Source organism: Erinaceus europaeus, chromosome 12 (assembly GCF_950295315.1).
Source record: "Erinaceus europaeus chromosome 12, mEriEur2.1, whole genome shotgun sequence".
NCBI classification, from domain to species: Eukaryota; Metazoa; Chordata; class Mammalia; order Eulipotyphla; family Erinaceidae; genus Erinaceus; species Erinaceus europaeus.
The window spans coordinates 44069089-44083665 of record NC_080173.1 but is presented as its reverse complement, the minus strand read 5'-3'; the positions used below and the strand labels follow the sequence as shown (position 1 = coordinate 44083665).

Below are 14577 nucleotides of genomic sequence, written 5' to 3'. Positions count from 1 at the left end.
TCCCCTCCTCTCTCGATTTCTCTCTGTCCTATCCAACAACAACAACAATGGAAAAAAGATGGCCGCCAAGAGCAGTGGATTTGTAGTGCAGGCACCAAGCCCCTGGGATAACTCTGGAGGCAGAGAAAAGAAAAACTAGATAGATAGAGTGAAAGTAAGAGTCCACTTGATCAGAATTGGAATTCTGGGGAGTTGGGTTGGACCCCTTCCTTATTATTTTCCTTCCCCACTGTAGTCAAAATTAAAGTTTTTTGTGTTTCAGGAAATTTCGTCCTTTCCTCCATCAGTTTAAATCCTTTCCTGAAATTTCTTTTCTGGGGTCCAAAGAAGCAAGTCCCTTTGAGTCCCTGACAGCCCCAGGCAGCTTACATCATACCAGGTGAGTCTCTGGTGTCAAAGTACCAAGGGCTAGTTATAGGCCAAAAGTTCTCCCCTTTGAGGGCCTGCTGGTTAGATCAGGGAATGGCTCTTTAACCAAAGTCTATTCTGAGAACTTAGCCCAGAGAAGAGAGACAGTAGGAGTACTCATCTGTTTATTTGGTGTTCTCCATCCCTGATACAGAACTGGGTATAATAGTTTGAGGGTTTCTGAAAAATCACAAAATAGCTTGGTTAGATAGTGCAGTGCTGTAGCCTCCCCCAACTCCTCCTGCTCCTGAAAAAGTAAAGAAACAATGTAAGTTTATAAAGGCCAGGAAATAGGTTATTGGGTAGAGTGCATACTTCATACTTTACCATGTGCAAGGACCCAGGTTTGTATCCCCAGCCATCATACAGGAACACCCATGAGAGTATCTGCAGGAGTGGTAGAATTGCACAGGTGCAAAGCCCTGGCAGGCCAAAAGAAAATGAATGCAGGTTCCTGAACTCCACCTCACATCTATAGAATCATAATCTCTGATAGCAGAGTCCCAGAAGCTGTAGCATTACAAGTTCTCAGAGGATTCCAGTGTACATCAAAACTGGAGATCTATTGGGCTAAATAATTAGGAACAACTAAGGAGCAGACGTTCTTGGGGACCTGCTGCATGCGAGACCCAGAGTGACTTATTGATAAATCCTACTCTGCCGACCTTTAAGAACTTGTACCTTCACTGACCCAAGTGCAGGTGGAAAACTGCTCAGGAGATAGACCGGATGCCTTCTCAGACCCTTTCTAACTATTGACCACAGACAGGGTCAGCTCACAGGCCAAGGGAATACGGACGTCCCAAGAGTCCCTGTGGCTTGTGGGATTCACCAGCAGACAAAGCCCACTCTTCAAGAACTAGTACAAGTGGGAGGAAACAACAGAAAGGAGTGGAGAGAGAGGAAGGAAGGAGATAGCCAGCTGAGGTTAAGTCCTTGGGACTTTTCCCAGGAGGGACAGGGAAGATAGAAGGAGCCAGTCCGGAGGCAGGCAGGACTTGGGGCCAGCAGGTAGGGCTCAGCCTGGGAGTAGCCTTGGGATGGCAGAAGAGCCAGGAGTTAAGAGTAGAAAAGATTATGAAACAGTGAGGCTTCTAAATTCACATGTGAGCAGCAAAAAAGGACCTAAGCTTCTGGGCATATGTGTGTAGAAAATCTGTGGGAATGAACATTTAATTTTTTTTTTTGTAATTATTGTGGTTCATAAATTCAAGAGTTGCAAAGTGTTGAAAGGAAAAAAAAAAAATCTAGTCCATACCCATCCTCCTATCTCCAGACCTTGGGTCTGTCTCTGTTTCCAGAGTTGGTACATCCTGTATCCTTTGTTGCCTCCTTTTATATAAAGAGTAACATAATATTCTTTGTGCTGCATCTTGCTTGTTCTACTTCATATGTCTTAGATTAATTTCCTGTTGATACCTAAAGAACATCCTCATTCCCTCTATGGCTGTGTTGTAGTCCATTGTATGGATTTGCTTATGTTTTCTGTCATGTATGTTTTTAAAAATTGAATATATGGGACAGGGGTAGATAGCATAATGATTATGCAAAGAGACTCTCGAGCCAGAGGCTCCAAAGTCCCAGGTTCAGTCCCCTGCACCACCATATACCAGAAGTGAGCAGTACTCTGGTAAAAAGTAAATAAATAAATATATGGTTGAATTTATCAGCTTTTTTCTATGTTTGTAGCATGCTCAGAAAGCCCTTAAAAAGGTAATATTTTGGGGGCCGGGCGGTGGCGCAGTGGGTTAAGCGCATGTGGCGCAAAGCTCAGGGACCGGTGTAAGGATCCCGGTTCAAGCCCCGGGCTCCCCACCTTCAGGGGAGTTGCTTCACAGGGGGTGAAGCAGGTCTGCAGGTGTCTATCTTTCTCTCCCCCTCTCTGTCTTCCCCTCCTCTCTCCATTTCTCTCTGTCCTATCCAACAACGAACAACACCAACAATGGCAATAATAATAACCACAACGAGACTACAACAACAAGGGCAACAAAAGGGGGGAAAAATGGCCTCCAGGAGCGGTGGATTCATGGTGCAGGCACTGAGCCCAGCAATAACCCTGGAGGAGGAAAAAAAATAAAAAATAAAAAAAAAGGTAATATTTTGGGGAGTCGGGCTGTAGCGCAGAAGGTTAAGCGCAGGTGGCGCTAAGCCCAAGGACCCACATAAGGATCCTGGTTCGAGGCCCAGCTCCCCACCTACAGGGGGGTCGCTTCACAAGCAGTGAAGCAGGTGTCTGTCTTTCTCTCCCTCTCTCTGTCTTCCCCATCCCCTCTCCCATTTCTCTCTGTCCTACCCAACAATGACAACAATAATAACTACAACAATAAAACAACAAGGGCAGCAAAAGGGAATAAATAAATAAAATAAAATAAAGTTTAAAAAAAAAAGTAATATTTTGGATATGTTGAGTTTACCAGGACAGTCAAATAGTGCATTACAGGTCATTAGAAGTAAGGGATTGAGCAGTGGTAGATATAGCATAATGGTTATGCAAAGAGATTCTCATGCCTGAGGCTCCAGAGTCCCAGGTTCAATCCCCCGCACCACCATAAGCCAGAGCTGAGCAGTGCTCTGGTGTTTCTCTCTGTCTCTCTCTGCATCTCTCTCAAAAATAATAAATAAATAAATAAACTACTTAAAGAAGTAAGGGACTAAAGGGCTGAGGAAACAGCATAATAGTTATGCAAACAGACTCTCGAGTCTAGGCTCTGAGGTCCCAGGTTCAGTCTCCTATGCCACCACAAACCAGAGCTGAGTAGCATTCTGGTAAAAAAAAATAAAATTAAAAAGATTAGAAAAATACTTCATGGGGGCCAGGTGGTAGCACAACATGGCACGACGAATCTGCTTCTAGCCCCCAGCTCCCCACCTGCAGGGGGGTCGCTTATAGGCAGTGAAGCAGGTCTGCAGGTGTCCTTCTCTCCCCCTCTCTGTCTTTCCCTCCTCACTGATGTCTTTCTGTTTTATCCAACAACAATAACAAAGGCAACAAAAAATGGAAAAAATGGCCTCCAGGAGCAGTGGATTCATGGTGCAGGCACCGAGCCCCAGCAATAATGCTGGAGGGAAAGAAAGAAAGAAAGAAAGAAAGAAAGAAAGAAAGAAAGAAAGAAAGAAAGAAAGAAAGAAAGAAAGAAAGAAAGCTCACCTGGATAGTGCACTGCTTTGCCATGTGTGTGACTCGGGCTTGACTCCAGCCCAGTGGTTGAGCCCTCACTGCATTGGAGGAATCATTAATGCTGTGTTGCCTTTCCTCCTTTACTCCTCTCTCTCACTCTTTCTCTCTTTAATAGTTTTTATTGGATAGAGACAGTCAGAAATCATGAGGGAAGGGGAAGAGAGACAGAGACACCTGCAGAACTGCTTCACCACTCGCAAAGCTTTCCCCCCTGCAGGTGGGGACTGGGGCCTTAAACCTGGGTCCTTGTGTGCTGTAACATGTGCGCTCAACCAGGTGTGTCACAACCCGGACCCCCTTTTACTTCTCTCAAGAAATAAAATTCTGCTCTGAAGGTGCTAAGTGGTGACACACCTGGTTGAGTCATACTTTACCAAGTACAAAGACCCATGTTCGAACCCCTGATTCCCACCTGCAGAGGAAACATTTCACCAGTGGTGAATCAGGTCTACAGGTTTCTTTCTCTGTATATCTCTCCTTCCCCTCTCAATTTCTCTGTCCCATCAAATTAAAATGGGGGGGGGGGTCCTGTTCTGAGTGGTGAAGTTCCATCAGCGATTTGAAAAAAAAAAAAAAAGGGCAGAGGTTAAGTAGCATAATGGTTATGCAAAGAGACTCTCATACCTGAGGCTCTGAAGTCCCATATTCAATCCCTGCACCACCATAAGCCAGAGTTCAGCAGTGCTCTGGTTAAAAAAATAATAATAGTGGGGGCCGGGCAGTAGTGCAGTGGGTTAAACGCACATGGCACAAGGCACAAGGACTGGCATAAGGATCCCGGTTTGAGCCCCCACTTCTCCACCTGCAGGGGGGTTGCTTCACAAGTGGTGAAGCAGGTCTGTAGGTATCTGTCTTTCTATCCCCTTCTCTATCTTCCCCTCCTTTCTCGATTTCACTCTGTCCTATCCGACAACAATGACAACAACAATAATAACAACAACAATGATAAACAACAAGGGCAACAAAAGGGAGAAAATAGCCTCCAGGAGCAGTGGATTTGTAGTTCAGGCACCGAGCCCCATCAATAGCCCTGGAGTAAGAATAAGAATAATAATAATAAATCTGGGGCTGATATTTAGGTGGGGAGGTAGGGAGTCAGGCAGAGACCTGAAGGTGCTTAAATGAATCTAGGAATTAGCCCAAATCTGAAAGTGTCCTGTGAGGGATTCTTGCTACTACCACCACCACCTGTGATTGGAGCTGTGTGGGTGAGGAAAGGATAGAGTTAGGACAGGGTGCCTGCAGGGAGGTCTCATCTACCATGTTGCCTCTTCTGCCCCCTCAGATGAGTGGTATCAAATAAGGCAGGCCCACCTGAATCTGTGGCCTTTTTGGTCCATGTTGGTCTGGGCTCCCATCCCTACAGCAGAGGTTCCCCTTCTGAGGGCCTCAGCAGTGACCAGTCCCCATCTCTGCCCTCCTCAGAGAACCCAAGGACCGAGGGCCAAGCCCGAGATCAGCTGCCTGCACTACAGCCAAGAGGAAGAAAGGGTACTGTGAGTGCTGCCAAGAGGCCTTTGAGGAGCTCCACAGGGTGAGTCTCTTCCCCACCGAGCAGCTGCCCCTGCAAGGTTTGGAGAAAGATTTCCCCACCCACTCTCCCCTGGTGTGACTGTGTTCCACTCTGGCCCCATCTAATCTTTTGCTTCCTCACCCCTGAGCAGCATCTGCAGAGCAGTCAGCACCAGGCCTTTGCCTTGGAAGCCCAGCCTTATGCAGAAGTTGATCAGATCATTGCCCAGCTCAGCCACCCCTTTGCAGACATCACCTCTCTGGACACTCTCCCTAGGTGAGTGACCACCCTCCTACTGGCACTTTCCCTGGTGGAGAGGAAAAAGGAAAAAACCTTCCAATTGGTGACATCAAGATGTCTTATTGTTTTTATTTATTTCCTTACATTGGGGTGAAAATTTTAAAGACCTCTGTGGTTTTAGCCAGTCGGGCCTGAAAGAAGCCAGGCCAGCATGAAACACCCTGAGACACCATCAGTCACTGTCGCTGTGGGTGGGATGGGTTGGGGTGGGGCAGCAGTTCAGTGGTTAAAGCCCCTGGCTTCTGCGTATTCATGTGCCCATCTAGCTATTTATTAGAGATAGATGGGGCGTGGGGGTGCAGGAGTGCTTTCCGGGTCCATCCCAGGTGGGTGTTGGGACTGCAGGGCATCCCGTGCTGCCACCAAGAGCCTGCGATTTCACCTCTCATCCCGAGTTGCCACCTCTTTGCTCCTTCCCCTGGCTCAGCTGGTATAGCCAGGCTCTGCTGCTTTCTCCAACTGTCAGAGGGCACAGCCTCCTCTGAATTTATTAAATGGAATAGCCTCTGACCTGTTCCTCTGGTCAGCCCTGACCACAGGCCACAGAGCCTGCGGAGGGGTAGGCAGCACTGGCCACTACCTCAGTGTCAGACTCGAGCAAGTTTTTCCCAGGGCCCCAGAGCAGACAGCCCAGAAGGCCAGCCTCCGGCATGCCCCAGCCTAATCTGCTGCAGCCCTGCTAGGAGGGGATCCACTCTAGAAATGAACTTTGCAGCCCCCTGTGTATTTCTATCCCCACAGGCAGCCGGACTCCCTGTCTTTGGATATTGACCCACTTTGTCTTGAGATTTCATCTCCCAGGATGAAGAAGGAAGATGAGCATCGGGCCCCCGGTGCCCCAGAGCAGAATGGGACAGTGGGCAACAAGAAGGCATCAGATGGCACGACACCTGGCCCGGGAGCAGGCTGCCAGAAGCTAGAGGGGGTGCTTGATGACTTTGCGGCTCCCCCGGGGACACCAGTGTCCAGAAACCCTGCTCGCCAGGGCTTAATGCCCAGCTCCGGTTCTGCAGACCCCTCCTCTGCCCCAGACCTGGTACCTGATGGCCATAAACGGAAGATCAGGTTTCCCAATGGCAATGCCAAGAAGAAGCTGGGGACTTCATTCTTTGTCCCCTGTGGCACCAGGACAGATGGTGGCAGGCATCTCTCATTTTTCCTTCCATGCCATGAGCCCAGGTCTCTAGACTCCCTGTTGGCCTCGTCCCACCCACAGAACTGCCTCTGCATCCCAGACCCCTCCCCCTGGCAGTTGACAGACAAGCCAGCAGATATTTGGACCACACAGTTGCCCCAGCCTGGGAGAGACTGGCCCCCAGGATCTGAGGCTTCTGAGTGTGTAACCCCAGCCTCTGGCAGGCTGACCAGCATTCCAGCTGCCCCACAGCTCCAAGCCAGTTCTCAGCCCACCTGTAATCAACTGCTAGCATGCAGTCCCCAGGAAGACATACAGGGAATTAGTCACCCTCTGTCCCCCACTGTGTACCAGCCAGTAGGGGAGCCAGTTGCCCTTGATGGATCTGGGTTCCCCAGCCCCTCCCTGTCCCCTGGCTCTTGGTCTCCCACTGCAGTACCAGCTGAGCACAGCTGTGGCTCGCCTGAGGCATGCATCTCAACACAGGATCAGATGGCTTCAGACTCAAAGGCCAGCTCCACAGGTCTGGGTTCTACCTCTGCTGAGTACTGTATAGCTGGCCGGCACCCCCACCCCACCCCACCCCAGAAGAGCCAGAGGGAGCCCTTGCTGGCCTCAGAAATCCAAGGGAACAAACGTTTGTCATGGCCGAGCTCCGAGGTGGACAGAGCCAGTCTTCCCACCTAGGTAGAACGAGAATCTGGGCTGGGGTTGCCCTCCTCCCTGACCAGGTGGCAGTCTACAGTGGACCAGGCCACCATGGTAAAGTTGGCATAGGGAAAAATTGGGAGCAGTGGGAGCTCTGGCCCAGCTTCCGGTTCCTCTGCGGGCTCTCACCTCTTTGCAGAGGCTGGTTGTAGGGGTTCCCCACCCCCACCCAACCTTCTTCCCCACAGTATGTGGCTCTCCTGCTTTCCTGAGCGTCTGTGTTAGTGTCCCCTCCCCCACCCCCCCACGCTCCTGCACACATCCTCAGGAACATACGAAGCAGAGGAGGGGCTCAAGCTGCAGTGCTCAGCATTCTCTCCCCCCAAGCTCTTGGTGGGGACCCAGCACTGTCTGCCCCAGCCCCTCTGGGGGTCCTCCGCTGTAGCCACCCTCATGGACTTGTGCTGTTCCGGGGTCACCACTCATCTGCCAACTTCTGTGCCACTATCTTCCCTCTTCCCTTCCTCCCCATCCTCCCTCTTTCCCCAAGGACCCCCCCCCCCCCATTTCTTTCAGCCAAGCCATTAATCTGGAGACAGAGATGAGTTTGCTATTGATTCTTTAGCCACTTTTTTTTTTTTTTTTTACTTTATCATTGTGACGTTTTGTACTGTGGTTCTTCTCACCCTTTCCTACCTCTATGTGTTTGTCTCTTTAAATGTTGAAGCTACCAGAAGCCTGATGCTATTCTCTGTCTCATTTCAGAGGAAGAAAGGGGGGGCCTAGCTGTGGGTGAGGACCTGAGTTGTTAGTTTGGAAATAGAGCAACTGTGCATACAAGCTTCATAGTTGCCTTTTTTTTGCCAATTCATCCCTGTTGAATTGTATGATTAATTTTGGTTTAGGAAATGTGAATAACATTTTTAATAAAATTGCGAAGAGATGGGATGGAATGCAGCATGTAAGGCCTTGCTCAGCCCTCCACTATCCCCAAAGCAGAGCACAGGGCCCAACAGAAAGATAGAATGACAAGAGGATGTGTGAGCACTGCCAGCCCAGCCCAGAGGTGGGGCTGCATCTGTCCAGTCACTCACTTGGCTCTGTTGCCCAGTGCATGGTTGCTGGCAGAGGGCATGCTCACCTCCAGTACCCAGGGAAACTCCTTTACCATGAGAGCAAACTTACCAGGGACCCTGCCCTTCCTGGCTCCAGATAATCTCTTTCTGGGCATGAGAGGGTGCATTGCCTCATCCCCACAGCCTATACTCTGGTACTCCCCATCCGGGTGAGAAGCTGCCTCCCACCTCCATTTCAGATCTCTGATAGGTCCTTAACCATCTTCCCGGGACCCTCTTCCCAACTCATATCCACCCCACTGTGTCTCCCCAGCCCCTAGTGATTGTAACTTGGGACAGCACATCTCTAGCAAGTCAAGCCCTAAGCCATTCCCCTGTTTTTGCCCCCAGGATATAAATTTAGAAGGGCACCCAGGGTGCTGCAAAGCCAGAGGGCTGTAACACCTTCTGCTCCCGCCCTCTCAGCCAATGATCTTGACTCAGACTCTTGTTCTCAGTCTCCCTTCAATGTTATCTGACTCTGTTCAGCTTCCAAGTGAAGCAGTCAGTGTCCTTTCTCCCCAGGTCACATCCCTAAGCTTCCCAACCCAGCCTTGTTTCCCCCACTTCTCTCTATCCTGGACTTCCATCCCAGAAACCACTTGGTGTTGATTCAGCAGTTTGAAGACAACTTCCTCTGTGTTCTGCCAACTCCCTGCTCTTTCCAGCCTCTGCTTCCACGTCTATTCCTCCTTCCCCTTGAGTCTGCACAGGCTGTGCCTGAAGCAGTTAGCTAGGTCACTGGGTAAGCTACTAAGTACCAAAGTTAGGTTCCCTTTCTCCTTTTCCACCTGTCTCTCTTGCTCCCCTCTTTTTTGCCCGTCCACTCAAAATGGGCCTTATGTGTCCACTGTGGGTCAGCTCACAGAGCCTACCAAGCCTTCCATCCCTCAGGCTTTCCTAGACCCAGGCCTTTGACCTCTGCACAAGGTCCTTTCACTCCACCCCAATGTGGCCTAACTCCCTTCAAACTCATCTCCACCTTTGCTACTTCTAACTATGCCCCCAACTCACACTGTGACCTCAGGCAAGTCTCTTTACTGCTCAGGACTTCGGTTTCCTCTTTAAGCAGGGGCAGGATGAGATGACCTCAAGAGTTCTTCCAGTGATAAATACCATGACATTTATCTGCTACCACACAGTCCTACTTACCTAGGGTCTTATTCTTCTGTCATGCTCTCACCTCATGTCATTTTGTCACTTTCTCCAACCCCTCAGTGACTCTGTCCATCCCATCTGTTCACTTACTGCTGACCACTTCCCCCTTATGCCCACCTTGTCTCATTTTCCACCTCCTTCCTCATTTCAAGCATTCCACCCCCTTGACCATTGCAAGCAATCCAGTTCTGTGTCTTTTCTCTCAGTCCCTGACCTAGAATGTCAGTGACTCCATAAACTCCATGACCCCTGCAAAACTTTAAGGTACACAGGCCTAAGGTGTTTTTGGTTTGCTTTTTATTCTGGAGTCTTTTTTTTTTTTTGCCTCCAGGGTTATTGCTGGGGCTTGGTGCCTGTACCATGAATCCACTGCTCCTGGAGGCCATTTTTTTTTCCTTTTGTTGCCCTGGTTGGTTTATCGTTGTTGTAGTTATTATCGCTGTTATTGATGTTGTTGTTGGACAGGACAGAGAGATTTGGAGAGAGGAGGGGAAGACAGGAGAGAAAGATAGACACCTGCAGACCTGCTTCACCACCTGTGAAGCGACTCCCCTGCAGGTGGGGAGCTGAGGGCTCGAACCGGGATCCTTATGCCAGTCCTTGCGCTTTGCACCATGTGCGCTTAACCCGCTGTGCTACCGCCCTTATTCTGAAGTCTTGTGTCTATACAATTCCATTGTTCACAGTGGGCTTCCCTCCCCTCCACACACACAGCTTTTAGTTTCAGACAGAGAAGAGACAACATAACACTGCTCTACCATCCACAGAGCTCCCCTGCTGCCATAACTTAATTTTTGTGCACAGTGCTGAGGAATGCACCCGGGGTCTCAACACTGCTTCACACTTCATACCCCCCCCCCCCGTGCTGTCCATGGTGCTCCCAAGTGTCACTGGGCCTTGAATCACAGGAATTCAGCCAGATGTACCTGTGAGGTACTTGGCATAGAGCTTGGCTCATCGCAAACATTCAACGGACAACCGTATGCACCTCCATGACATAACATGAGCACATGGCCTCCCTCCCAAGGTCTTTGGAGCTAATTTTCATAAAACCCCTAGCTGTGTAGGGGGCTCTGTCTTACCCCATCTCCAGTGTAAAGCTGTGGATGGAAATGTGACCCTTTCATGGTCCCCTGTCCAAAGACTCCTCAAAACTGTAGAAGGGCTCAGTGCCACTGATGTGGGAGAGGAGGACCTGTTGGGTGGACCCCAGGGACTTGTGCAATGCAGACCTTCCCAAGGATGGATGCCACCAGTATTCCAGTGTTCCTGGTGCCTCTAGTTCCTCCTGAGGCAAAGTCTCAGAGATAAAAAGGGGTGGGGGGTGTCAAAGACCTCTCCAAAGATGGGTGCCCTTGGGATTCCAGCATTCCAGGTGCCTCCAGTTCCTTCCTGGGGGAAGGGCCCAGAGATAAAGGATGGGGGTTCACTTGTACAACTCCAGGAAGGAGTATAAAGCTTCCACAGAGTATTCAGAGGACAAGCATGGGAAGGCTAGAATGACAGGTAGATAGTATAATGGTTATGCAAACAGACTGTCATGCCTGAGGCTCTGAAGTCCCGGGTTCAGTACCCACCACCACCGCAAACCAGAACTGATTAGTGCTCTGGTATTAAAAGTGAACTTCCTGTCCCCATGCCTCAACATGTCATCAGTCTCCTCATGCACTGAGTGGAGGGGACCCCCAAGAAGGCTAGCAGAAGGAAAGATCTATGTCATAAAGGAGTTAGTGGGTCCTGGGCAAGTTTCCCAGGAGATGGTGTTCTCAACTTCTCAAGGACAACTGGAAGTCCAGATGAGTGAGCCAGGCAGCCTCAAGCCCTGAGCCTCCTGTACCCATTTACCACCTCCCCTCCCCCACAGGAACACCTCCTCCTTCCTGCTGGGCTAGTGTGGCACATACTCGACCAGAGCCAGCCTGGGCTGCTACTCTCAGCAATGCAAGGGAGATGACTCATGAACAGACTCGTGGCGAGGCAATGCAAAAAATCTTTATTGATCAGAGAGCCAACACTTTTAAAGAATAGACCTGGAAGTGGCAAGTCAGAAACAGAAATGGCTAGGAAAGGGGCAGAGAAAGGCAAAGGGGGCTGGACAGGTAGAAACTTCCTTAGCAACTGTTGCGAGGGTTTTAACTAGTGAGATTAATAATACCCTGGAGGCAGGGAGGGTCTTGAGGATAGAAAGATCAAAGGAATGGAATGGGTGGGGATCTTTCAGGCAAAAACAATGATTATGTAGATAGGCCATAGTATCAGGAATGCAAGGTGCTTTGTGAGCCCTGCCAAGCTCAACCATGTCCCCACAATTTCCACACACCTTCCCACTTTACAGATGAGGAAACCAAGGCTAAGGAGGTTGGAAGACTTGCACTGTTAACTTGCATTGAGACCACTGGCACCCTGAACCTGATCTTATCCACAAACCTCCCTGTCCCCTTGCCTGGTGTCTCAGCTGCAGACTGGATGGCCTCCCTTGGCAGGTGTCACCACCCACTGTGCTGCCTAGGGCAGGGGCCTCCAACACCCTCCCTTACCTGGAGTTGCTGAGATGGGCCTTGGCCCTGCATCAGCCTAGCTTGGCCCCCACACAGGAAAACCTGAGGAAACAATAGGCTGAAGAGAAGGAAGAACTTCACAGACGAGGCCCCAGGCATCCTGAGGGTAAGGGGCTCCTGAGGGAGGCCTGGGGTAAGAACCAGAGCCTGACAGCTCCCTTGCAAAGGGTGGCATCCAGAAGGCAGGAGTAGCAGCCACCAGCCTCTACTGTCCAGAATTCTCAGGCCTCTTCCTGAGAGAAAAAAAGTGAGGGTAAACAAAGGGGCCTGCCACAGCAGGGAGCCCCCTGAGGATGAAGACACAGGTCTTGCCTTGAGTCCTAATCTTAGAAAACTGTCCCTGCTGACCAGGAGGTGGTGCGGTAGATAAAGTGTTAGATTCAAGGATGGGATGGGGTCCCAAGTTCGATCGGTGACATGACATTTGCCAGAGTGATACTCTGGCTCTTGCTCCTCCTCTCTTATTAATAAATAAATGTATCCTTGAAAAAAAGAAAGCTATGTTTGCTGGAGCCAATGAGATAACTCACCTGGGAGGACATCTGCTTTGCCTTGAGCTCAATCCAGTTTGAGCCCCAGTACAGCATGTAGGGGTGCTAATGTTCTGTGGAAATCTTCAGTACTGTGGTCTCCATCTCTCTATCTCTACCTGGGAACACACACACAGAGCCTATAGTGGTGGAATCCTAGTAGCATTAACACCAACAAAAGAGAGAACTCTTATCAGGGACCAGGCCTGAAGCTCTAGTCTTGTGAAAAAACAGTCTGAGGGAAGGCACAGGTGCTGCCCTCACCAGGCCCCCAGTTTGAAGAAAGTCTATTTTTTTTTTTGCCTCCAGGGATATTGCTGGGGCTCAGTGCCTGCACCATGAATCCACTGCTCCTATAGGCCTTTTTTTTTTTTTTTCCCCTTTTGTTGCCCTTGTGCTTATTGTTGTTGATGTTGTTCGTTGTTGGATAGGACAGAGAGAAATTGAGAGGGGAAGACGGGGAGAGAAAGATAGACACCTGCAGACCTGCTTCACCACCTATGAAGCTACTCTCCCGAAGGTGGGGAGCTGGGGGCTCGAACCAGAATCTTTACGCCGGTCCTTGCACTTTGCAACATGTGCACTTAACCTGCTGCACTACTGCCCGACCCCGGAAAGTCTACTTCTATAAGCCTGACTTCAAGAGGGTAAGTGGGTGGGTACATTGAGTCAAGCTTCCTACTTGGGGGAGGCATGATACCTTCAGTAGAGCACACCCAGAGGGCAGGGGCCAGATGACTGAGCCCCTACTGGAGTTGAGCCAGAGTGCTACTGTATTGGAGTCACTCAAGATCAAGAATCTTTCTCAACAGGAAGCTCCTAGAAGCAAGGTCTCAGAAGTGACAGGATTGTCCCTCAGCTCAGGCCTGGATCATAGATGGGCTTGCTGTGTGGGCTCAGGCATTTCAGAGGAAAGGATCCAGACACAGACCCAGGTCCCCCTGTGAAATGACAGAGCCCATCCACCCATTATAGAAGGAGCACTGAGTCAGGCTCACTAATGTGACCCTGGGTGTGGCACAAGAGGGAAGGTTCGCTTGGCAGGCTAGGTGGACCCAGCTGATGTCTTTCTCTAAGTCTCAGGCGCAAGTGAGGATGGGGTGATCAGAGAGGCATGGGACTCTGGAGTTTGGGGTACACCTCTCACCAGCCTGGTGTATGACTTTGGGGCACTCATGAAGCTTATGTATGCTTCCCCATCTGAAAAAATAAGCACTACTGGCTAGTTAGGGGCTTTCCGGGGATATCACCTAAAATTCTCTGGGACTCCTGCACCCTTAATCTTACACCATGAAGGAGCTTTTCAAGACGTCTCCAGAACTATTGGCTGAGCCTTGCTGAACATCTGGGTCTGAAATGGCAGGTGGTTGGGGGGAGGGGGGCAAGTCACCCTGTTCCCAGTATTGATGTCAGTGCCTCCTGGGAAGTCGCCTTCTCACCTCTCCTGGGCCTAAAATAGAGAGTGTGTTGGGGGGGGGGGGGCGTCACAAGCCAGAGGCAGCTGCCTTATCCTGGAAGAGGCCCTGGGTCCCCAGGGATCCTTAGGGCCCAGGAAGTTTCCCTGCTTCCATTCCTGTGGTCCTCAGGAGCAGATGGAAGGATGCTCTGACCTTGGGCTCTGCTCACTCGGGTTCTGGATCTCTGCAGAGGTGAGAGATCCCAGCCCTGGTGTGGACATCCGTCTTACCCAGAAACCCCAGGTGCTAACCTGGGGCAGGCATATGGGGTGTGCACTATTGGGGTGCAGCTTGTTAGATGGCAGATACAGCAATTTAGGGCGAAGCTCCAGTGACAGCTTCTGCTCCTCCATGATTTGTCTGGTAAGAACAGGACAGAAAAGGGCCATGCTAACAACATGGGCAGGATCTAGGTAGTTTATGTAATGTTTAAGAGGGAAGGACTAGAGTGCCCTGCATAAGGGGCTCAGCCCAGAAGTACAAGGGCAACCCGAGTGGCAGCAATCCCTGAAGTCCTCCTGAAGACAGGGGCATCTTTGGCCTAGAGAAGGAGCATGAAGGATGCAAAGGGGTCTAG

The 14577-nt window shown here is 50.2% G+C and overlaps 1 protein-coding gene and 1 long non-coding RNA gene across 3 annotated transcripts in view; one reads left to right on the top strand and one right to left on the bottom strand.

The window, feature by feature from the left end:
- DBF4B (DBF4 zinc finger B) overlaps positions 1-8022 on the top strand; it is a 37482-nt gene extending 29460 nt beyond the window's left edge. For both annotated transcript variants that reach the window (XM_060203348.1, XM_016193699.2), the window contains exons 10-13: positions 263-379; positions 5012-5120; positions 5251-5375; positions 6141-8022. In XM_060203348.1, the coding sequence (XP_060059331.1) occupies positions 263-379; positions 5012-5120; positions 5251-5375; positions 6141-7221 (1432 nt within the window). In that variant the 3' untranslated portion in view covers positions 7222-8022. The remainder of the gene's footprint in view (positions 1-262; positions 380-5011; positions 5121-5250; positions 5376-6140) is intronic.
- LOC132541900 (uncharacterized) overlaps positions 1-14577 on the bottom strand; it is a 218906-nt gene that overhangs the window by 174095 nt on the left and 30234 nt on the right. The window lies entirely within an intron of this gene.